Genomic DNA, 24784 nt, shown 5'->3' with positions numbered 1-24784 from the left:
AGGCTCCTTAGTTGCAGCCGCTGGGCTCCTTAATTGTGGCATGTGAGCTCTTATTTTTTTTAATGTATCCCTAAGTGTTTCATATTGATGAAACTGCTAAAAACAATTTTTAAAACGTTATCTTCCAGTTGTTTGCAGTTAGTGTATAGAAATACAATTGATTTCTATAAATTGACCTTGTATCCTGTGACTTGTCAGACTCACTGGTTTTAGGAGCTTTTTTGTAGATTCTGTGAGAATTTCATAGAAAGTCATGTCTGTAAGTAATGACTGTTTTATTTCTTCCTTTCCAAATCGTATGCCATCTTTTTCTTGCTTTATTGCACTGGCTAGGACTTCTAGTACGTTGTTGAATAAAAGTAATGAGAGAGGACACCTTTGCCTTGTTCCTAATCTTAGGAGGAAAGCATTCAGTTTTTCACTACTGTTTATGATGTCAGTTGTAGGTTTTTTGTAGACGCTCTTTACCAGGTTAAGGAAATTCCCTCCTATTCTTAGTTTGCTGAGAGCTTTTAATCATAGATGGATGTTGAGTTTTATCAGATGCTTTTCCCTATATCTAAGGAGATGATCCTGTCTTTTCTCATCTTTATTCCTTTAATGGGACCCAAACTGAAGGAGCAGCACCTAATCTTCAGACATGTCAGTCTCAGGGCCACATGATGGCTCTTGAAGTTTCAGCTTGGTCATGAGATAAATTCATTTCTCTTTACAGTGAATCATATGACTACATTTTTCCCCCTGGAAGGGGCAGTGAAGCCACATGGTAATAGGTAGTTCTGTATAATCCTCTTACAGGGAGGACACCAAGTAATTGAGATCAGTAATACAATTGACCACACACATCATTCTTTTTTTTTTTTTTTTTGGTCCCTCCTGCTGTAGCATATTCTTATTTTAGCATTTCTTATTTCATCATTTTGAACTATATTTTCTACAATTTTAAAGTACTTTATATATTTGAAGCTCTTTTCATCTCCAAGGCATTATATTTCATTTTTTCCTGTAGTTTTTGGCAATATACAACTTGTTACTGTTTCAGATATTTTTTTCTTAGAAATTTAAGGACTAACTTTGAATTAGATAAGTTCCCACTACTAGCTCTCCACTTTATTATGCAAATGAGAAACCAACTTTTTTAATACCTACAGAGAGGGCATAGTTCAGTGAGAAAGATTTTTGTAAACAATGCGTTTCGAAAGTTCATCTTCTAATTCTACCTTATTAGCATGCCAAGCCCATGAGCCTCTCCCAGCTCTTTGCCATCTAGAGTAGATAACCCCCCATTTCTCCTGAAGCTAAATCCTCTGATAACTAGAGGGCTTTGTGCCTACCTTCTTGTTCATACACAAGTCTCAATACATAGTCTCAATACACACTCCACCTGACAAGTGAAACCTTTAACCTACACATGTTGAAGAAATGTGCTCCAAACTCAGCCTTGTTTAGACATTATCTCTCAATCCAAGAAAGCCTGTTAACAACCAGACTCTTCATCATCACATCCTCTATTTTTCTATCTTAGTCACTCCACACACATCATTCTTAATTACATATATGTAATAAGGTTGTGTGTGTGCGTGTGAACATTAATATATTAAAAAGAAGAAAAAGATCTGGAAAGACAAACTGAAGTATATCTTTTATCTGTATTTTGCAATTTTTATTTTAAAATTGATTTATAATTAAGAAAAAGTTTCTTTTTGAGAAAAATGTAAATTTGGTCTCATTTAATGCTGTATTTTAAATATGATTTCTTGTTTTAGATACTCAGAATTTTTGAGCTGGAAAGGACCAATTGTATGTCCTATTTAGTATTTCCTGTCCACCTCACCTCTCAGGTTTATGGATACATAAACTGAAAAGCAGAAGTGGTTTGTTACGAGGTTATGTAGACTGGTAGAAGATTCTTCTAGAACAGGACATTATCTGAATATCAGAAAGCAAAGAACGCTTGAGAAATAGTTTCTAAGAATCTAGTTTAAAGTAGCCCTATAGGGACTTCCCTGGTGGCGCAGTGGTTGAGAACCCACCTGCCAGTGCAGGGGACACAGGTTCGATCCGTGATCCAGGAAGGTCCCACATGCCGCAGAGCAACTAAGCCCATGCGCCACAACTACTGAGCCTGTGCTCTAGAGCCTGTGAGCCACAACTACTGAGCCCTCATGCTACAACTACTGAAGCCCTTGTGCCTAGAGCCTGTGCTCCGCAACAAGAAAAGCCATGGCAATGAGAAGCATGTGCACCGCAACGAAGACCCAACACAGCCAAAAATAAAATAAGTAATTAAAGAAGAAAATAGCCCTGTAATCGTTTTAACCCAGGGAATCACTAAAATACAAAAAACGCCTGAGAAAAATCCATTCACTCTTTTACAGATGTTTATTGAGTACCTACTACTTTATCATCCAGTCCACAACTGGGATTTTGAGTGGTACAGTGAATGTTTCTAGATTTTTAAACGATATGTATTACGATATGAAGGGTGAGTGAGGATGTAAAGGACAGGAAGAATTATCAAGGCTCTTTTTCTCAATTTCGACATCTGAGAGATTTGAGGTAGTGATAATAACAGCTAAGATTTATTGGCTACATATAATTTGCTAAGCACACTTTTGTGCATTTTACATTTATTGTCACTCTCAACAACTTCATAAGGTGGGTACTATTGTTATCTGTATTTTATAATTGAGGAAATCAAGGCACAGAGAAGCTATGAAAATTGCCAAAGTCATCTGGCCAATAAGTGGCAGAGCTACAATTTGAACTTGACCAGACTTAACTTCAGAGCCTGTGACCATATTGCAAGGCTATGTTGTTTTCTAATACCACAATTCCTTCCTAAATAAGAATTGATTCTAGGTCAAATATGTATATAAGAAAATAAGTTAGGCTTAAAAATAAGGGGCTAAGTCATTTTAGGTAGTTAATAAACACAGGTTTAGCAGGTTAAATGGAAAACAGTGCTTTCTGTTATCTTCAGTTTTCTTGTGTGTTTTAGCTTACTAGTTACAAACATGGGCTTTAGACTAAGATCTGGGTTCAGATTCTGGCTTCACCACTTCCTAGTTTTATGACCTTGGACAGGTCAAAGGTCAGTAAAAGGAAGCTGCTGTTTGTTGTTGGTTTGGAAAGCCTGTGGTGATGGCTACATTTCTTTTTCTTTTCTTGATCAGGTGGATTTGTTTAAAAAGAGTCTTCTGTTGATTCCTATTCACCTGGAAGTCCACTGGTCTCTCATTACTGTGACACTCTCTAATCGAATTATTTCATTTTATGATTCCCAAGGCATTCATTTTAAGTTTTGTGTAGAGGTAAGTTAATATACTGCCCCCCCCCTTTTTTTCCCCATTTATTTTGTGATTGACCAGATGGTATCTCAGCTCTAGGATAGAACAACAGAAGTCAGTACCACAGATGATCATTTTCTGTCATGTCATGTCAAAAATGTTGGCAGAGAAAAGGACAAGAGGAATCTCCAGGTGGGAAGAGGTAGCTGTCCACGATCTGGATCCCTCTCTGAGATACATGCCCTGTTTTGGATTTCATCAGATTTTTTTCTGTCTTTCCCTTAAAACTACATTTTGAATGTGGATAGAAATCATTTTCCTTGGTTTCTCTTAGAGCTAAAATTGGCTTGTATCTTCAAAATAACTTCTGTAGAGTGTATTATAGCCAAGAGAACCAGCTGGCAAAATATTAGAGTTCAGTTAATAAGAGTTCAATAAGATGGTGGGATACAAAGCAAGAAAAATCAGTATGTTTCCTGATTCTCCGGCACAGTTAGAAAATGTAAATGAAAACAGAAAGATTCCATTTTCAAAAGTAGCAAAGACATGAATTACCCAGGAATATACCCTAACAAAAAATGGGGACATTCTTTGAGATGAAGACTCCAAAGTATTTAAAGGAAATCTGAATAGATGGGAAGACAGGCACACTCAGTATCGGAAGGAGATTAATTCTCCCTAAACTAATATAAACTAATTTCTGTCCTAATCAGTTTCCCAGGAGGATTTTGAATGAAACCTGATAAGCTCATCCTAGAATTCATATTGCAAAATTCATGTGCATGAACAGCTAAAATAGTTTTGAAGTAGATCAAAACTGAACAAAGGAATATTTGGTCTACTAGATGTCAAACCATATCACAAAGTTTTGAAAATTAAAGTTATTTTAATTATATTGGTTTAGGAATAGACAAGTGGATTGGTGGAACAGCATAGAGAATCTAGAAGTAGCTCATGTATATGTGGGAACTTAGTTATAATATAATAAAGTTGGGGACGGACAGGCTATTCGATATATGCCATTGGGAAAATTAGCTCTCTATTTGGAAAAGTAAAATACAGGTTCTGTTTCATACTATTTATAAGAACAAATTCCAGATGGAATAATGACCTAAATATAAAACACAAAGAGTGTGGAAGGTCTTATACAGAACCAAAAAAAGCAAAAGACATAAAGGAACAGATTGATAAATTTGACCATGTCATCATTTGAAACTTCTGTCTGTCATAAAGTTAAAAGGGATAGATTTGGAGAAAATGTTTGTGACATAGATAATAGTCACTATCCAGAATATAAAAAGAACTACAAATGAATAAGAAAAAGAAGGATCTAATAGAAAGGGACAAAGGATAAAATAAGTGATTTTTAGGAAAAATGAAAATAGCCATTAAACACATGGAGAGATGCTCAGCCTCACCAGAAATAGGGGAAATGCAAATTAAAACTACCTCAGGGTTCCATTTTTTTGCCTGTTATGTTAGGAAAAGTTCGATGTTACTAAAGTGGGTGTAAGAAACAGGCATTCTCAATTTCTGGTGGAGTGTATAAATTGATACAGCCCCTTGGGGAACAATTGCAATTCTAAGTGCCAAAAAGACACATATCCTATTACATACCAGTTCTGTTTCTTGGTATATACTACATAAAAATACTTGTATATGCACACAAGAATGGGGCATACACCAGGATGTTCATTGCAGCATTACTGATAATAGTGAAAAGTCAAAACAACCTAAATTTAGCTCTACTAACAGACTAGCTAAATACATACATACGCTGTAGTATATTCACAATATTAAACTGACCATAGCAGTTAAAAAGAATATAGTAGATCTTTGTGTCCTAACGTGGAAAGATCTCCAAGACATACTGAGTTTGGAAAAGCAAGTTGCAGAATGATACTATATATGGAAAGAAAATACGAATATGCAGATACGTGTATGTGTGTATGTATGTATGTATATACAGACACATACTTGTATCTCTACATGTACATACATACTTCTGCTCCACCTTCAGGGGGTTAATTCATGTAACCTCTGACTTCACCCTTAGAAAAGATAGGCAGAGAAAGATACACAAAGAGGTGGAGGGCATAAGGGAAAATTAGGAACTTCAGTAGGCTTCATCTTGGTAGAGATTTCAGCAGTGGACTTGACTGTATTTAGTATCCAGGATGGGTTTTAAGTATCACTTTCTAGAAGCTGAATGATACTTTTACCTGCAGCCCTCAAAAATATGGAGTATATCTAAGGCTAGAATGTTTAAATTTCATTTCAGTTATTAATGATTTCTGCCATGGGTTCCTTCCCTTTGTTGGGCATTGGCAGTAATTAAGGCTTTCTTTTTGTTTTGCCAGTATTTATTTAAGTTTCAAATTCAGCAAGTTGACTTACTCCTGGAAAAGGCTGACCATCTCATAAAAAGATCTAATTAAAGCATATACCAGTGTCCACAGTCTAAGTGCATACAATACAGAAGGTCTGAGTCCTTCACTCTATAAAAATTAAAAAAGGTCTGAAATCAAGTTCCAGCTTTAAACTCTTTAATGCATACTCTGCCCAGTGGTGGGGCCACAGCCTCCTCCTTTGCTTCTGTCTGCTGCGGGCAGGTTCCATTTTTCACCAACTGATGGAACACAGCATCTGTGTTGTGGTTTCTTTTTAACCAGAATATAAGAAAGTATTTGCTGACTGAAGCCAGAGAAAAAAATAGACCTGAATTTCTTCAGGGTTGGCAGACTGCTGTTACCAAGGTAAGTAAGTGATAAAAATGAAAACCCAGGCATGTCAAGGGGCTGGAATTGTCTAAGGGGTGGGTGTCTTTAAAAGCACATGAAGACTGATCATGAAGATACCAATAGAGAGCCTAGAGGCTGCAGGGAGGCAGCTCAGAGTAAACCTCAGTTCAGTATTCATCACCTGGCTGCCCAATTTCCCACTGCCTGCTGGGGCAAATAAATTCAGTCATTTCATCCTGGGGGCAGCTGCTGATGATATAGTTGCTCTGTTGAAAAAAAAGGAAAAAAAAATTTTTTTGGTGGCATCTGCCTCTTGCCTCATGGCTCTTATTTCCAGATGACTCATGTAGACCCAGAGAAATACTGACGTGACTATTTGGATTCACTAAGGGAGCAAGTGTACTGGGCTGCTTTCCAGGCATTTGGGGAAGACAAGTGGCCTGAGTGCTTCAGTCTGAACAGTCTAGAAGCAGCACTATGTTTGGCCATAGACATAAAAGCTGTATGCGGGGCAGAGTGAGCAGGCCTAGCCTCTTAACCCTGTCACAAATATCAGTGTCTTCCGTTTTATGGGCACTGCTTTGTTTTCATAGTGTTTTTCTATGTATGATCTCATTTGATCCTTACAATCTGTGAGGTAGGCAGGTCATTTAGGGATAAGAAGCTCTTTATTGTAGATGAGAAAGCTGAATCCTAGGTGTGAACTTCCCCAAAGGCCATCAAAACTATTGACAGAGTGAAGTCTTTGAACTCAGGTCTATCCAGATCAAAGACACTGCTAAAAAGGCAGGGTCTTGATATAAACCTTTAACCCAAACCCAAAGGGACAAGGCTTATTTGTTTATCCTTGAACTGTACTATATGCTAACTTCTAAACTTATGTTTTGTATTTTAAATAACCTAGTATATTAGTTCAAACCAGAACTGAACTTGTGAATATTCTGAATTTACCCAGTAGTATATCCAGGTATTCTAAATTTAATCAGGATCTTTCATATTCCAACACTTTAGGCAGACGACAGTAACCAGTTCTTTGGAAAACATACTGCTTACCTTTACCATGTCTTTAAAAGAATAGGACAGAGTTGTGAAATATGAGATGAAAAGGGAAGACTGCCAAGCAGCATTGTTACTACGTATTCAGAGTCCAGGCCATGCGCTGTGTTCTCTGATCCACAATTCCATTTTGATTCCATTGTCAGTGAATTGATAGCAAAACTAAATATCCAAATGGAAGTTTTAAAATAGGATTTTATTTGATTTCCCACTTCTCATATTTAGGCAAAATGTTCTAAGTTGTGGTTGATTGATAGCTCTTTTCATGGCCAGATGCCTCCATAAACTCAAACACTTTGAATACCAGAGGTACACACCAGCTGTCTTGGATACAGACAAGTTTCCTGTCTCGCTCATTTTTCCATAAAAACAGCTTTTCTTATCTGAAGAGGAATACTTGGTTTTATTTTAATGATCGTTTTGTTTTTCCCCGTAGTGTATTCCACAACAGAAAAATGACAGTGACTGTGGAGTATTTGTGCTCCAGGTAAAGAAATAGTTTTTTCAGTATTTACAATTTATAAATTAAATTTATTGGGTTTAGGGAGAAGTGGGATCCCTCTGATGTATACAGGTACTAGGTACAGATAACAGAACACTTTTCCTCCCAACCCTCCTTTGTTGTTGGGAAGCAGTAGTTGTGCATTTTCATATATTATCATTAGGAAGAATCACCTTCTAAGGCTGAAGATGAATAATTGGTATCATCCATGTCATATCAGAGGCTATTGGTAAGCCACATTGGAGACTGATGTGAATTTGTCTGTTTCATAGACCCTTGGCATTGGTAGTATTAACTATATTTTTCTAACCATTGGTAGGTAGTCTTTAACCACAGAGTAAAACCTAATTAGATTTTAAATAAGGGCCACATTTAAACACTGTGCTTTCTCATGCTGTAGATCTTAGGTCTCAAAGGGCTATTGAAAAAGTTGTTATACATTTATGAAGGAAATTATAGTACATAATCCATGAATTTAGAGATTTCCGAAGATCTTGGAAGATGGGCTCTCTCACATGACTCACGTTTGTAAACAAATTCAAGTTCTCACTTAAAGGCCATGTTAGGTCTGGCTGCATTCTCAGCAGATTTCACCTTTAGAAGAACTGGAAGCCCCTTCATCGGTTTTGCTTTTCACAGTATTGAGTGGGGAGAGAGGGAGAGTCCCAAGACATATACTTGCCTGGAAAATTGACTATAATTTGGAGGTAAATGTTTTAAAACAGTTTTACGAGTTTAAACAAACTTTTAACATTCGCCTTAGACCCTATTCTATTAGGTCTGCATCTAGTAAAATATATTAGGCTGGTACATAACTCCACGTGCCACTTAAGTGTTTCTGGGACCTTTGCAGTACTGCAAGTGCCTCGCCTTAGAGCAGCCTTTCCAGTTTTCCCAAGAAGACATGCCCCGAGTGCGGAAGAGGATTTACAAGGAGCTGTGTGAGTGCCGGCTCATGGACTGAAACTCAGCAGGGACTCTGGGAAGTCTGACCAAGTTGGAGCAGATGGTTTGTTACTTGAATCTCCAAACACTTATTTGAATTTTTACAGATATTTCAGATCAGTGGTGTTGGGCCGCTGTTGTTACCTCAAATTTATTTTCTGCCCTTACTCATTTCCCTAGTTACTATGTACTATTTTTTAATGTTCAGTTTGGTTTCATTTTTAATTTTATGGATTCTGTGTGTGTGTGTCCCCCCCATATTTAATATTTATTATCCAAACGCATGCATATAGACAGAGCATGCAGTGCAGAGTATTAAAAAAAACAAAAAAAAGCCTAGTAGATTTGGTGCAGCTTTTGAAACTTAGTTAGATGTGAACTGAATACAGGTTTAAATTTTAATTCCAGAACCTAAAAATGCAGGATGTTTTTGATACAACGTAACTCTGAGAATAGTAGATGTTCCCTGGGGCATAAAGGGTAGCTAGAAGGGGTTTCAGACAAAGCCAGTCCTGTTTTATTTTTACCAGCAGCACCTTTCACTGACTTCCCTCTCCAAGTGAGTCACATTCTTTTTGAAGGGTGAAAAGGAAGTGGCCATAAACTGACTGGTATGTTCTATTTACGGAGGCACACTTGTAAGCACAGTGCCTGCTTTGGGAAGAGTTGATTAAGGTATGAGAAAAAGACAGTGACCTTGAGGGTCCATTTATCTTCACACATGAGAGATTTCAATCTTGGTTTTAAGAAGCATTTATAATAAATGCTTTAATCTTACAAAGGCTTTTGCTGGAACACTGATTCCCTGGATTTTTCTGGTTTTGACCCATTAAAAAATTAGTATCTGTCAAAACTAGTGGTCAAACAAATGAGAATTCAGCCTTTCTAACAGCAATTGTTTCCCATATGGAAGAAATTCAGATTTGCCAAATACCTTTCTATTTCAAGGGTATTTAAAATATAAACACTCAAAACCGAAGACTGACTTCAGGTATTTTGCACGTGGGTGGAGAGGAGAGAACAGGAAAGGTATTAAGGGAGACATGAAACTGTGGGAGTACAGCAAATGTTATGAGTTTTTTCCCTCTTATTTCTCTAGTGATCTCAACAGCATGCAGGGCTCATCTGCCTCTGCTTGACCAACCCTGAGACTCTAGCACAGGAGTCCTTTTTTTTGCTTCCATGAACCTCATCTTCTGGGGGAAGGCAGAAGTGGCCCTGTCCTGATTTATTACCCTTGGCTGCATTAGGGTTAAAGTAATGGATCTTGCATCTTTAATCTAACAAAGTTTTGTGATATTGGAAACGAAAGGAAATAGGGAAAGATGCATGTTAAACTACATCTTTTCTGAACTGGGGGAGGAAAAACAACAAACGTGTATACAAGAAATTCAGAAGCTTGTACAGAAAAATACCAAGTAAATGGCAGAAGATGCTTTGGTTTATGCCTCGTTAGGTGTGAGGTGTTGAAAATAAAAAGCTAAAATGTGCAGTTTAACTTGGCCATACGGTAGGGCTGACTGCCAGCAGTTGAGGGTGGAGTCAGAACATGTTTACGTGCAGGGTTCCCATCCCGACATTCCAAGCACCAACACCAGTGTTTACATTGTAAACAGCCCCAGCACTTTCCTAGTCCCTCAGACTCAAACTCCTTAGTATAATATAAAACCAGGTCAGTATTTCTTATTGTGCTTCAAGTCATTAAAAAGACTGATATTAGAGGCACTTTGTGCTGCTACAGGTAGGGTTGTATCAGCATTAGGAAAGGTGACAAAATGGGTTGGGTGTCTTCTTGAGGTTTTCAAGTATAATTATACAAACGAGATTTTTCAAACCTGTATGTGAGACATTTGCCTTTTTTTTTTTTCCTTGTAATGGGTAACTAGACTATTGATTAAAAATGTCTTATACTTTAGAGCTCCGTATCTCGTATCTCACTCTCTGACAGAAGGAGGCATACAGAAGAGACAGAATTGTGTTCTGGCCAAAATCTTAATGCCCAAAGTTTCAGTTGCCATTTCCTCCACTCTGAGAAATGGTCATGCTCTTAACAGGGAGGCAGAGAGAACCTAAGGTGAGCTGTCCCAAGTCCAGGGTGCCTTTCATGTCCAGTTTAGTAGGGCACCTTGAGGTACATTGTCCAGCATGCTTTAGCTTAAATGTCAGATATTTTAAGTCTGGTTAAAATGTTTCTCTGTTGTTCACGAAACTTGCTTCAGCACACATAGTTGCTTCCCCCCATCTTGAGATTAGGTGCAAACCTCTATTTAGCCCAAGCCCTAAGTTTAGAATGGCCTTTATCCTGATGTTTGCAATAATGGCTTCCTTGCAACAGAAATTTTGGAAATACAGTCTGGGCTGTTGGTAGAAGAGACAGGCATTGTTTTACTCTCACTAGCTTGGCACTGAGTTGTTTGGGTGCCCTCAAGGTGGGCAGACCTTATGCTTTTGGGGTTGAGGGCAGGCCTTATCAAACTAAAAGCTGCTTATGATGTGCCTTCAACAAGCTGCTCAGTCCTCTCCATCAGCAAATTTACCAGTCTGTAGTTGCTTTTATCCTTTCGTTAAATCTATAGCAATGAATGTAGATTTAGTTCAACTTTTAGTTAAGTTCTACTCAAGAATCATAGAGAACCAACCTTCTCTTAAGGAAGGGATGCACTTAAGGAAGGGAGAAGCAGCAGTTGCTGCCAGTAATCCCCAAATCATTTGTTTTGGCTTTGCATTTTGTTTTCTACTTATCATTGAATATGATTAACATTGGTCACCTTGAATTCATAGTTGGAACAAAATAACAGACCTAACTGGGACACAGCCAGCACTAGCCTAAGTTGAGCTGCCCCTTTTCTTTGCAGTTGTGGTATACTACTTCCCTGGGTTAGAAGGAATAATTGGGAGCTCTGGGTGAATCAGACTCTTCAGGCGAGAACCAGTGTGTTAATAGTGTGAATTAGATATCCTGATTACCTGCTCTGCTTAATTGTTATGCAACTGAACTAATCAGCAGGTGTAAAGCACATACTTTGTTATGTGCTAGGCTCTGCCTCCTGGCCTGTAGATAATTAAGAAGACCTAGGGAATGCCATCAGAAGTGCTAATTGTATTTGGGTGTTAACAAAAGCAAATCTAGACAAGCTGTCCACTTAAATGGTACCTTTTGGTTAGAAAAAAGTTATTTAAAGATTGTGATCATGTAAAAATCACTCAAACCTTCTAGCAAAAATATTTTTTTGAAAAATAAACTAAATGCCTTTATAAATGTGTGTTCTCTTGTGTTGGATAAAATGTACTGTTTGGTAATTTTTCCCAGTGACATACCAGTCACGACAAGGCTCATCTATTAACAGTGACCAGTGTGGGCTCTAAGCAGCCCACACTGTCCATTTAGTAGCATTTTTTGCAATGATGGAAATGTTCTGTATTGGCATCCTACAAATTCCATTATCATCTGCAACAGCCATTAACCACGGGTAGCTATTGAGCATCTGAAATGTAGCTAATGTGACTTACTGAGGAACTGAGTGTTTTAATTTAGTTAATTAGCTACATGTGGCTAGTGGCTAGCAATATTAGTAACTGTCAAATTAAAATGGACATGCAGGGCTTCCCTGGTGGCGCAGTGGTTGGGAGTCCGCCTGCCGATGCAGGGGACGCGGGTTCGTGCCCCGGTCTGGGAAGATCCCACATGCCGCGGAGCGGCTGGGCCCGTGAGCCATGGCCGCTGAGCCTGCGCGTCCGGAGCCTGTCCTCCGCAACGGGAGAGGCCACAACAGTGAGAGGCCCGCGTAACGCATAAAAAAAAAAAAAAAAAAAAAAAAAAAATGGACATGCAAATTCTGCATACTATTCATAGATTTCCCCCCAAAAATGTATTCCAGAGTAAAGACCGCTTCAATGTCATTATCGATGAGGAAACACAGACAATAAGTTGGTCCAATTTTATTGCACTCTGTTACAGAAGACAATTCAAATAGGAACCACTGTGGTTTTAATGCCTATAGAAATCTGAGTTACGTTTTACTGCAAAATATAAAATACATTAATTCAAACTAGAGTGTAAAAAAGATTTTAATAATGAATTGTATGTCCTCATTAGATATTTGCAAATGTTTTCCTAAATACAACTAATTTAGAGATATCTTTCTTTTAAAGTTCAAATAGCCAGTTTAAATTTGAGAAAACATACACTTACTGTAACATGAAAGATGTTCAGTTGAGATACTTCAGCCCCAACTTCACAAACTATTGGAAATTAGGAGATACTTTGTTGCTAGATGAAAAAATATCACTTACATCAGGGAAAATTATACTAGACTACCAGTTTAAAATGAGCAATAGTTCACATAATATTAGAGAAATTCTCTCTTGCCTTACAAATGCAAAATAAATCCTCCAGACTCCCTTCTCTGTAGAGACCACCAGCTCTACCCAGGCTCTGAAACTCAGCACAGTTAGCTAGGAAAAAACAAGACAGACTTCAGTATGAGAATGAGCCAAAACATTTCCGAGGGAAGCAGTTCTGATTTTGTTAAGTATTCTCTTGATCTTTAAGCTCTTTTTTTTAAAAACAAACAACCCCACTCAATTCCCAAGATCAGTTTGAAAATGAAAAAAATAGATCTGCTGGCTCTCGCAACAACCTTCATCATGCCAAGGCACTGGTTTAACTCACATCTCCTGATATTTCCTCCCCATTTCCTACTGACAGTGTCCCCCGCTTGCCCTTAGAGTAGTTGAGGTTCCCTCTAATACAGACCCTTGGTTTTTTTTAGCGTTAGCGAAAACATATTTTGAAAAATGTGTTTAGTAAATACCCTTCAAGTCCTGACCTAATTTCCTGATATAAAAAGCACATAAGAAGTGGTGTCCCCTGCGACTGTCTAAGGCTTACCCAACTATTTAGGAAGTTCCCTTGACTCTTAAGTTTGCCTTTAGAGATTAAAATTCAACATAGAAAAAAATTCAGTTATCAAAATCTATTCCTAATTTAGAGTAAAGCTACATTACACTGCAGAACTCCACTTATTAAACTTTATCTCATGCAAACTTAAAATTTTAAAAATAGTAATTCCAGGCCCCACAGTAGACCATAAACCCACTTAGGTGCAAACATGGTAAACACTTAAAAATTTTTTTTCCATTCTTCCTAGAAGAAGTGTGTTTTGGCTGATAGAGCAACATAACACATGAAGTCTGTTGCTAAGGAACACAATTCTTGACCCGGTAACAGAAATCATTCTGGTAATCTGACACACAACCAAGATGTTAAGACTATAAAATTAAAGGCATTCTTTTGGATTCTGTCCTTTAATAATTTTTTAAGTGGAAAACCATGAAGAGCCTTCCAGCTCAGTAGAGACATATTAAATAAGGCTTGGTAAAAATAGGCAGGTTCGCAGACCTTGGGAATGCACATCAAATTCAACAGGCCAAAGGAGTGAGTTTTTCATGACGGGGCTCTCACCACTCACTGGTTTTGGGCCAGTTTTCCATAACCTCCTCTCCCAGCATCGTAGTCCTGACGATACTCATCTCGCACCTTAATTGAAAAGAACATGTTACAGTATAGAGAAGATGAGTGTAACAAACATGCTTCCTAAAATGTGTCAAATAACTATGCCTTTTCAGGTGTCATGATGTGAACATTTCAAGCAGAACAGAACATAATTAATTTTAAGCAACTGATAATATAGCTCAACTGCCCTGCAAAATTATTTAAGACTACCTAATGGTGTTTTACCAAACACCAGGTTCATACTCAGCATTCAAAGATAGCACGTTGCAAAGAATAAACTATTTTAAAATAAAAATGTAAAAGTCATTTTAGTGCATTTTGCTTTCGTTCAACACTCTTGGCAGGTGGAGAACATTTAGCCCCAGCAGAAGTCCAATAATGGTTGCTTGTGATGTAGATAATACACTACTTAATGGTTTTTAAAAATAATTTATCATCACTTCTCAGCCTTTTGGCTAAGATCAAGTGTAAAAATAATTTACCAACCCCAATGGGTGGTTTTCAGATTCACTTCAAGCCAAGGTTATAGGCACAAAGTTATTTTCAAAAGAGCAAATACAAATTGACAAAACACTTGTCATTTAGGATTGGAATCCCAGGCAAAGGCTGAACCCAGAGCACCTTTCTGCATACCTGGCCCCCAGAACGCCCACGGCCATACTGCCTGCCCTCCTTAAAGCCTGCGTCCCAGTCTGTGCGAATGATCCGGTCATCCAGACGAGTTCCATTTATGTACCGCATGGCATTTTCTGCATCTGCTCTTAAATAGTATCTTAATTATTATTAAGGAATTAGCATTTCTCCAGATATTTCTGTAAACAGAGGAAGCAACATCTAAATGAAGCTGAGTTAAGAAAATGTACAAAAACGAATCCAACCAGATGGAGTTCAAAGACAATAATTTGTCTTGCACAGGCCTGTTTGAGATTGGTCCAGAAGCGGTCAAAAATGACACTTATCCGTGGCTACACTGATGATTTTTTTGATAATCCTGTCAAGTGTCTGGTTCCACTGTCTCCATATTTTGGTTTGCAAAATATAAAATATGTTCAGTGCAGGTTTTAACCATGAACTGTTATCCAAGAAAACAGCATCTTTGGGTTCCCTGAATATGAAGCTGTATATATTCAAGAACCTTAAAAAGAGGTCACGGTACATATGAATTGCCATTGCATTTCATTAGAAGGAAACACTCAAAATATCACTCTCATTAGTAGTTCCAAATCAGATCTACTAAATCTGTCTTTGGGGTGCTATTAAAAAAAAAATCTCTGTAAGTAATACTTACGATCATTAGCTGGGTTTAGGAAATACTGATCTGGACTTTTTCCCGTTGTCTTTAATTACACAGGTAGGGAAACACTGAAATTCCAGTGTCAGCATCTACACAATGCCTAGCACACAGTGGGCATTCAATAATTTTTTGTTGAATGAAATGAATGCTAAAGGGCAAACTGAGGAAAAAAACACTAACAATGAACGGTAGCCTTTCTTTCAGGTATTTGCCATCATGATTGTTGATCTCTGACCTTCAAGGCAGATGCAAAAACACTCCAGTTCTTAGAGACTGGTTATTATCTAGTATTTTCTTTGCCTTTTCTGTCCCCCGTGAACTATTTTACAGTATTGCCACCAGAGGCAAAAGTAAAACCTAGGCACTCGTCCCTCGTATCTGAAGGAAGAGTGGGAGAAGCTTGCAGAATCCAGAAATCAGATACCGAAATCAAAAGTGGGGCTTCTGGGACTTCCCTGGTGGCGCAGTGGTTAAGAATCCGCCTGCCAATGCAGGGGACACGGGTTCAATCCCTGGTCCAAGAAGATCCCACATGCTGCAGAGTAACTAAGCCCATGCGCCACAACTACTGAGCCTGCACCCTAGAGACCACGAGCCACAACTACTGAATCCCATGCGCCAAGAGCCCGTGCTCCGCAACGGGAGAAGCCACCGCGATGAGAAGCCCGCGCACCGCAACGAAGAGTAGCCCCTGCGCTGCAACTAGAGAAAGCCCGGGCACAGCAATGAAGACCCAACGCAGCCAATAAATAAATAAATAAATAAATTTACATATGAAAAAAAAAGTGGGGCTTCTGGTTCAAGCTGATAGAGCACGTTTTCTCTTCTTTACTTCTCAAGGCCCCCATTAAAACAGAAAAGAAACACATATACAAAGAGGAGAAGAGACCATAAGCAGACTAGAGATTCAACAGAAGGTGAAGAGTACTAGTGGATGAAACAAAGTCACAGTGCGAAATACCCTTGAAAGGGCTTAAAGGAGACAGCAAGCCCAGGAGGCTCGCTTTTTTTTTTGGTACGCGGGCCTCTCACTGTTGTGGCCTCTCCCGTTGTGGAGCACAGGCTCCGGACACGCAGGCTCAGCGGCCATGGCTCACGGGCCTAGCCGCTCCGCGGCATGTGGCATCCTCCCGGACCAGGGCACGAACCCCTGCATCGGCAGGTGGACTCTCAACCACTGCACCACCAGGAAAGCCCCCAGGAGGCTCTTAATTCCAAGTTGAATAACAAGTGAGTCTGCATATAGGGTTTAATTAAAGGTGTCTATGTGGGGAAAAGACCTGTTAACAGAAAGGCATTTAATCCCAGGCAAATAAAAGTAAAATGATAGGGATCTGAACTGTCTGGAGGAACTAGGGCATTGTCTTTAACATTAGCAAGCCAAATAAAATCCCTTTTCATTCTAGCATTTGAGGAATCCACATGTCCCAAAGGCAAGGCAGCAACTTAAGTAGTTCTGCCTGGGGACTTCCCTAATGGTATAGTGGTTAAGACTCTGCGCTCCGAGCGCAGGGGGCCCGGGTTTGATCCCTGGTCAGGGAACTAGAGCAGCAACGAATCGTGTGCTGCAACTAAGACCCAGCGCAGCCAAATTAATTAATTAATTTTAAAAAAAAGTAGTTCTGCCTAGATCCACATAGTCAGTCTTTTTTCCCCTAATTATGATCAGAAATCCAGGGATCACCAGAAACTGAAGGAAATTTTACGGCATAAATACAACCAAAAGAAACAATTCAGGGCACAGAAAAGAAAATTCAAGACACGGTAGATCAGGTCTGGAAAGTTTCTCAAACAAAATGACCGAAAAATATTAGTTAAAAAACAAAACATCAAAGGATAAATCCAGAAGGTCCAATATTTGGAGTTTCCAGGGAGAGAATACATGGTCACAAGTAAATATAGCTTTGGTTTTGACCTATAAAATCAAGCTATATACATCTACATAATGAAATACTATATAGTTGTTTTAAAAAGAGGTAGATCTACATATGCTAACATGAAGCAATTTCTAAGATAGGTGAAAAAAAATGAGTGCATGCAGTATGCTACCACACATCCATAGGATTACTTCTGGAAAGACCCACGAGACTCGTAACTGATTGTCTCTGGACTTAGAATGGTATAGGGCTTTTATTTTCACTATGCTCTGGACATTTTGAAACACCATAAGCATACATTTTCAAAGATTATTTTTCTTAATCAACTATGAAAAAAATGGATTTCAGAAAGAATGTTAATAGCTTTCCCAGTGTAACAGTATAGGCACACTGGACAGAAGGAAGGAGAGGCAGAGATAAGTGTAGGGATGCTAATCAACGAATATCCTCACTCATCTTTAAAATAGGGTACCAGCCACTCTGGGCCCCACCTCTGGCCAACAGCTACATCAAACACACAGGAAGGATACTCCACAAAGCAGAACCCACATGCTGTTTTCTTCATTTTATCCAGGCCCATGATGATTTTCTTTATGTCACCACTTTTGCTGAAGAGTTCATAGATTTGTTCTTCAGTCGTATAAAAGGAAAGATTTCCAACATACAATGTACAGCTTTTCTTTAGTAATTTTTCCTGTTCTTCATTGTCACCCTAGAATTTCCAAGAGCAAAGTGAAAAAAGAAAGGCACAAAACAATGTGAAGCGTATGCTCTAAGTTATATTTTTTAAAAGCATGAATATACATGGATACCACACACAAGAAACAGGTAATATGTCTGCCTCTAGGGAGAATCAAGGGACTGCAAGTCAGATCTCCATGCATGGAAGTCTCATTTAATTCTCAGAGTTGAATGAAGTAGGTCCTAATTTATTATCCTCATTCTACCTGAGGGAAGACAGTTAAGTAGCTTGTCCAGGGTCACACATCTAATCAGTAGTTGTAGCTGGAATCCAAACCCAGTCTTATCCCCAATCCCATACTTCCTTAAAAGTTCACAGGACAAGAGTCATTTTAACGATACATTAAAAATAGGTTTTCCAGGAGTCTGGAATGAGACATTAAATAAAGTAGATTCACTTTATTACTGCTGTTACTGATTTGTTAAAATTATGGTCAAGAAGCATTTTCCTTTTTCCTTCTTTTCTCACACATACAAGTCATGTCCCACCAAACAGCCTACAGGTTAGGACAACTGGTATAAGTACTTATTTAAGGTAGGATAATAATGTGGATCCCATTCAGGAAACACTGTAGAAATTCTACAAGACAGTATCTTACTACTATCTAAATGAAGCTATAGGCTTTAGACTGCAGAGATAAACAACAGCAAAAGTTGAATCCTTTCACTGTTTTAATCTTGCAGGATGCTTGAAATTCAGGATGGTTATGATGTGGAACTTTCTAAAGTAATGAGACCTGTAAAAGTGATAGAATGAAAAATCATGCCTGGCATACAGTAAGCATTTAAAAACAGTTGACTGCGTGAAAATCTAAGATCCTTCTCAATTTGACCTCAAATTTCCATTTCCCTACCGTACTGATGCATTTTAAACATTCTCCACACCTACCTTCTTCTGTATGTGACCCCTCCTTTCCCCGTCACAGGGAATTTTCTGAATCCTCACAGCCCCTCCCTTTCCACTCATCATTTCTGCCTAGATTATGATCACTTACCTTCATTGTAAATCTGTACATTTACAGTCCTTCCATTTACAATCCCATAATCCCTAGAGGATTATGAAGTCTTAGGGTGTGGAAACTGTCTTCCCTCTCTAAGGTGTAGCAGAAGGCTTCAGCAACAGCACTCAATACAGATTTACTAAACAACCAACCACTAGTTAATGAGTGTCAGTCACCTCCACCCTATCCCCGCCTTTGCTGATACTGAAGAACCCACCTTTAATAGCTGTAGCCTCCCCCTTTTCCACAGAATCTGCTGTGACGCGGGCCAAACGAAAATTTCCCTCTTCTGAAACCCAGCAGTTCTCCGATCTTGACATCCAGACACTTAACATGCTGGTCCCCCCTCCACACTCCAAGGGCTCCCTAAAAGGGGAGGCAGGGCTCAACTGTGTCTGCCACTCACCACGTACAACTTGTGGAGGGCCGTTTAACTAGCCCAAGGAGAGGACGCGAAACGCCAAAGCGCAGTTTGGCTGATGTAACTGAAAATTTAAAAATAATTAAAATCCCCGGTATCTGGGTCAGGATGGCGCCTCCACATGCTCCACGTGTCAAAAAGACACCGCTTTCCCTCATCACAAAGTCACCTTCCCGCGGCACCGTTCGGGAAAACCTGAGACGCCACTACTACTGCCGCCCGTCTGCACTGCCCCGGGGATCAGGCAGCGGCTGCTAGGAAATGTGAGAGAGAGCCTCAAATTCCCTGCCTACGAGAGACGATTCAGTGATATCCAAACGCCCTTTCAGAATCCATTCCACAGCAAGCACCAAGGCTTCCCTTCGCGTTTCGGGATACCAGGGAATGGGAGACGACACAATGAGACAAGAGCAAACCAATTCTCAGCCTTCTGGCCCGGGGCCTCCCCTTCTCGCTGCCCCGCTTGCCTCACCCGGAAGTGCTGGTCCCGGTACTGGCTCAGCTCGACGTAGGAGTCGCTGCGCAGCGCCTTCAGGAGGCCACCCGACATAACGCACAGATTTCGGTCGAGGTCGCCGCCACTGCGAGAAAAACGAAGCCGCCCCGGCGGTAGCGGAACCGGAAACGCTCGGAGGCCGCTGTGAAAAGTCGAAATCCCGTGCTCCAATCCCAGCGCGGCAGTGTCGTCACCCGGCGGCGCCGGCGCAGACGTGGTCGGTAGTCAGGCGTCGCCGATCAGAAGTGAGAGCGGCGTGCTCTGGATTACAGGGCGCTCCGAGGATGATTCTACGGCGGCTGCTGGCCGCCCTGTTGCACAGCCCGCAGCTGGTGGAGCGTCTCGCTGAGTCGCGGCCCATCCGGCGTGCGGCGCAGCTCACCGCCTTCGTACTGCTGCAGGCCCAGCTACACGGGCAGGACGCGGCCAGGCGCCTGCGAGCCCTCGCGGCAGGGGCCGCGGGCTCCCTGGGCTGCCGCGCTGCCCGCTTCAGAGACACCTTCATTCAGGAGCTACGCCGCAGCCTCCGGGAACGCCCGCGGCCACCACCAGGTAGCCAGAAGGGCCCGGGAGCAAACCCCTAAACCCAGGCCGGGCCGAGTCGAGGTCGCCTGCTTTCCCTTCCGGGCTCGACACCGGCCTCGGCGCTATGAAGTCATCCCGGACACTACGCATGGCTTGGAATCCGGACTCAGATGGTCCGCCTACAGAGGTCCCGCTCATCAGAGAGCCCAGGCCATACCGACACCCCTGGTGAAGGGAGCCCTGTGATCGGTCGGGACACAGCGTATGAGAAAAGCCCCCGAAGCCTGACAGAAGTAAAGACTGGTACCTGATACAGCGCGCGGGCAGAGAGCCATGGACCAAAGTACAACCGGAAAGAGGGTCTGCCCTCTGAAATGGGACTAAAACCAGTGATGGATGCTGCTGCCTGTGCACTGATATAGCAGGGCACTACTTCCAGGGGAGATCCTGGATGAAAATACAATCCTGCAGTTGCCAAAATCCTCTGATTAAATGTGTGAGCTGAGTAATGGGTATTGTTACCGGACAAGGTTCTTTTGCCCCATGCGTAGAAAGCCAAACGCTGAGATGCAGAGGTTTGCAGCAAAGAGAAGGTTAACGCTCAAGGCTAGCGCTAAGGGAGGAGGAGAACTAGTCTCAGATCTGTCTTCCCCAAGGCAAGGGGCTTCGGGTATTTTGGGGATGAAGAATAGAAGCAGGGCGGCCTGAGACGTGGGGAGCGTGGGGAAAGGTGATTGGAGAAAGGTGTGATAATTGTAGTTCTGCACAGGTGTAACTAAGCCACATGCATCTGCAGCTTGAAAGATGGAGGCTTTAGCACCACCTGCCTCTGCCGGTGGCGTTTTCGGCCCTCTGATGTCAAAAGGTCAGGAGCATGCCCAGAGCTTGAACTAGACACAGCCAACTGCAAATTCCTGGAAAACAACTCCATCAAACATCTTATTGTTTAGGCTTTGTGCTGCTTGGAGGCCTTGTGAGTCTTAAAATGACCTTGATTAGTGAAGGCAGGTGAAATGGATTGACTCATTACCCATGGTTTCAGTGTGAGCTCCCTGCTTCTCTGGCAAGGTGGATTTAGGATTCCTGGGGACTTGTAGGCCTATGGTAATAGTAGTTAGCACATATTGAGTACTTACTCTGTACTGGGCACTTGCTAACTGCACTCTGTGTGGGTTATCTCACTCCTTAAGACAACTTTCATATGAGGAAGTATAAGACTACTTAAGTTGCCCACGGCCTTACAGAGTGGAATGTGAATACAGGTGTTTGACTCCAGGGCCCATGTCCCTAATCACATTTACCCTGCAGCATTTACCCTGACCTTCAATGCCTCCCTTCCCTGCCACCAACCACTATCATCACTGGGTGTTAGGACAACTGCCTACCATGGAACAAGCTACCTGGATTCCTTGTCCCTATTTTAGAGGGGCTAGGATGCACTCTAAAGACTATGCTCCAGCTAACAAACCCACGATGAGGAAATCCGTTGTATGCATTGATTGTCTCTAATCAGGCTACACAGTTCATCATGCAATCTAGAAAGCTCGAAGCCCAAGAAGCTTTTAGGCTGGTGACCAGTCTGTACTCTGGCATTCTGATAGTCGCTGGATAGGGTGGAGAAGCAAAAGCAGCCTGTCCTCCACTTTCCTAATGGTCAAAGTTCTGATTTGACATTCCATCCTCCAGTCTTCCCATCAGAGGGGCTTCTATTTAATCCTCTCTGAGGCCAGTGTCCCACTCTCCTAATGACAGAGTTCTAATTTGGCATCCTACCCTCCTGTACTCCCTCTCCCAGACCAGAGGCAACTCACTGGACTCTCCTTTGACCTTGGCAGTGAGGAGCCAGAGGAGCTTGTTCAATCTACTGCCTTGTTTGCCTCATTGGTTTCAATCCCACTCCTTGGTCTCTGGACCTGAATATCAGAGGAGCAGAATGTTAGCAGTCCCCAGCCCAATCCCCTACCCTCCACATAAACAAGCACACTCACAGTCGGGTCTTTTTCTAGACTAGCAGAGACAAAGAGGAAGTGCAGGAAGCAATGAAGCTTCTAGACAAGCTGGCCATTTGGTAAGAAAGGAAGGAAAGCAAGAAATGAAGGCAGTTTATTTTTTTGCGGGAAGAAGTGTGAAGGAACTAAGTTCCCTCCGTTTTTGTAAAAGGAGCCTGAGAGCAGAGAGAGAGAACTGGGTCCTTTCTGCTCCAGCTAGAGGAGATTTGGATGCCTCCCCGCTTTGTTGGAGAAGTCTCCAGTGTTCATAGTCAGTGGCTTGTCATCCCACCAGGTACCCTGTTACTAAAGAAGCAGACCAAATTCTTCCCACCATCCCCAGTGACAACAATCTCCCAACATACCTTTCAGGCTAGTCTGAGCTTTGTCAGAAAGTGAAGCAGGGAAGTAACTCACTCCACTATCCTGCAGGACAATTCCAAATCACCCCTTGGTGCCACACAAATCTAGATACCAACACTTTACAGACAAATTTGTTGCAGGTCAGATCACTACAGTCTACACAGACTGCTACACCAACAGCTCCTCCAGGGAATTCTGAGGTTGTGAACCCAACTGGGGAAGGGAAGAGAAGTCCCGAGAAGCCCAGAGGAATTTGGGACCTTTGAATCTGGGGTGTCTCAAGGTGGTATTTGGTTTTATCTGTTGGGCAGAAAAGCCATCTTTGGCTGCAAAGTAAATAAGCAATGTCGCGTGCCAGAGATGATGCCAAGCAGTACAGGTAGGAAGACCAATCTGAAGTTCGTAACAAACCAACCAAAACAACAATGAACTGTCATGAACAGGTACTATAGAGTCTTAAAGAGGGAAATGTCCGGGAGTGTGCTACAGCCAGCTCAGGAGAGAGATCCTTGGCATCTCCTCCCAAGTTGAGTAACATCATTTTAGTAGTTTGAAATCAGCCACGGTAAGAGTATTTACACCACACAAGTCAGAAAACACTACAAATGGGGGCTAGTTTGCCCTTAGAGAACGGGTTGCTAAACATTTACTAGCATGGCACTGACTCTCCTCTCCCTTGGGGTTGGAGTCCTGAGCAAAGTGTGGCACTAGGACCCAGCAGCAGCCACAGAGCAGCTTGCCTGCGGTGGGTGGAGCTTTAAGATGACCCGAGGCTTTAGCCAGCAGAAGGCGGGACTAGAAAAGCGCTCGGGTTTGGTCGGTTGTACAGGTTTGGCCGCCTGCTCTGTGCTCCTCCAGCATACTGCTCTCAGTGGCCTGGGTGCTTCTTGTTCTCACGAGATGGCAGGGAGAACGAGGACAAGCTTAGTGCCACAGCCCCTCATATTCCCAGCGGACCGGGCGGGGGTGCCCTGTGTTGTGAGGAGCAACACGCCCCGGTCTGATGGCTTCCACCAGGGCGGCAGGTGTGGGTTTGGCCCGGGGTCTGCTCTCCATCCTGTGAAGGGGCTCCAGACAGAAGCTTTGAGCTTGGAGAGTGACCAGACCACATTTAAGGTTTTGTGCTCAAGTGCCACCAGGTACTGACTGAGCCTTCTATCTCCATTCCCACTGGGGCCAACTGAGAAGGGAGAACATCTGGGCTTGATCCCTCAAGGGTGAGATGCAGAAACGTTCCATCACCTCTCTCAGGCACAGGAGTAAGAGAGTGGGTGGGCAGAAAAGTTCCAGAACTACTTTTTTTGGTAATAACCAAGCACTGAGACGGTAGGTAGGCCCTGAAGTGCCATTAAATATGCCACACCCACTTCTATGCTTACAGAGCTTTGGGAGAGACATGCCTGTCTGGCCAGGGAACGTGCTGCAGACCCAGGAATGACACAGTGTTAGCTGGCAGACACCTCAGAGACCTTCTGATCCATTGTACAGACTGGAAAACTGAGGCTGGGTGAGGGGAAGGGGCTCTCTTAAGATTACATAGCCAGTGTGTAGCAGACCAGGGACGAGAACTAACTCCTCTGAATATGAGCTACCTGCTCGTTCTACATCACTACACTGCCTCCTTCCAGGTATCTAGGAAGCCAAAGGGTTGTCATGACAGCAAGAGGTAAGGCATCCTGGAAGGTTTGGGGGGAGTCATTCAGGAAAGTCATTAGGAGATTGTTGTCTCCTTTCACAGTCAGGTGCTATTTATATGTTTAAAACATCACAGTGGCTGGAAGGAATAGGGCAGGAACAGGCATTTTGCGTCATTGATTTCACCAGGTTCTTTGGGGACCTTGGCATCAGGACTGCAACTGGTCAGATCTTTGGTTTTTGAGGGAAGATGGGTGTCAGTTTACCCAGAAGGTGGAGCAGTCAAAGGCTGTGCACAGGAGAGGTGGGGATTCTGGAAGGGAAAGGGAAGGAAGAGAGTCAGGGCTCTGTCCCAGCCCAGCTCTCTACCTAGAAGGTGGAGCAGCACCTTCAC

General features: G+C 41.8%; 3 protein-coding genes across 5 annotated transcripts in view; 2 read left to right on the top strand and 1 right to left on the bottom strand.

Annotated features, from left to right (window-relative positions):
• The window catches only part of SENP5 (SUMO specific peptidase 5), a 37468-nt gene extending 28618 nt beyond the window's left edge, over positions 1–8850 (top strand). Inside the window, exons 7-10 of one of the 2 annotated variants that reach the window (XM_065876729.1) lie at positions 3177–3314; positions 5963–6046; positions 7524–7574; positions 8443–8850. In XM_065876729.1, coding sequence (XP_065732801.1) covers positions 3177–3314; positions 5963–6046; positions 7524–7574; positions 8443–8553 — 384 coding nt within the window. In that variant the 3' untranslated portion in view covers positions 8554–8850. The remainder of the gene's footprint in view (positions 1–3176; positions 3315–5962; positions 6047–7523; positions 7575–8442) is intronic. The other variant, XM_065876730.1, reaches the window with a different exon arrangement.
• Positions 8851–13499: 4649 nt separating this feature from the next.
• Positions 13500–19958, bottom strand: NCBP2 (nuclear cap binding protein subunit 2). Of its 2 annotated transcripts, none has more exons than XM_065876688.1 (4): positions 19856–19958; positions 17751–17932; positions 14683–14821; positions 13500–14073 (listed from the first exon to the last, which is right to left on the bottom strand). In XM_065876688.1, the coding sequence occupies exons 1-4, from the start codon at positions 19931–19933 to the stop codon at positions 14002–14004; spliced, it is 471 nt and encodes a 156-aa protein (XP_065732760.1). In that variant the 5' UTR covers positions 19934–19958; the 3' UTR covers positions 13500–14001. The 2 variants fall into 2 exon arrangements, with proteins under 2 accessions (XP_065732760.1, XP_065732761.1); XM_065876689.1 differs by having other exon boundaries at positions 14002–14073; positions 14683–14804; positions 17893–17932; positions 19856–19933.
• Positions 19959–20163: 205 nt separating this feature from the next.
• Positions 20164–20463, top strand: NCBP2AS2 (NCBP2 antisense 2 (head to head)). The gene has a single exon (XM_065875842.1). It carries the CDS (start codon positions 20164–20166, stop codon positions 20461–20463), a length of 300 nt encoding a protein of 99 aa, XP_065731914.1.
• The last annotated feature ends 4321 nt before the right edge of the window (positions 20464–24784 follow it).

Source organism: Phocoena phocoena, chromosome 4 (genome assembly GCF_963924675.1).
Source record: "Phocoena phocoena chromosome 4, mPhoPho1.1, whole genome shotgun sequence".
NCBI classification, from domain to species: domain Eukaryota; kingdom Metazoa; phylum Chordata; class Mammalia; order Artiodactyla; family Phocoenidae; genus Phocoena; species Phocoena phocoena.
The sequence above is the reverse complement of the archived record's forward strand: the minus strand, read 5'-3'. Positions and strand labels throughout refer to the sequence as shown.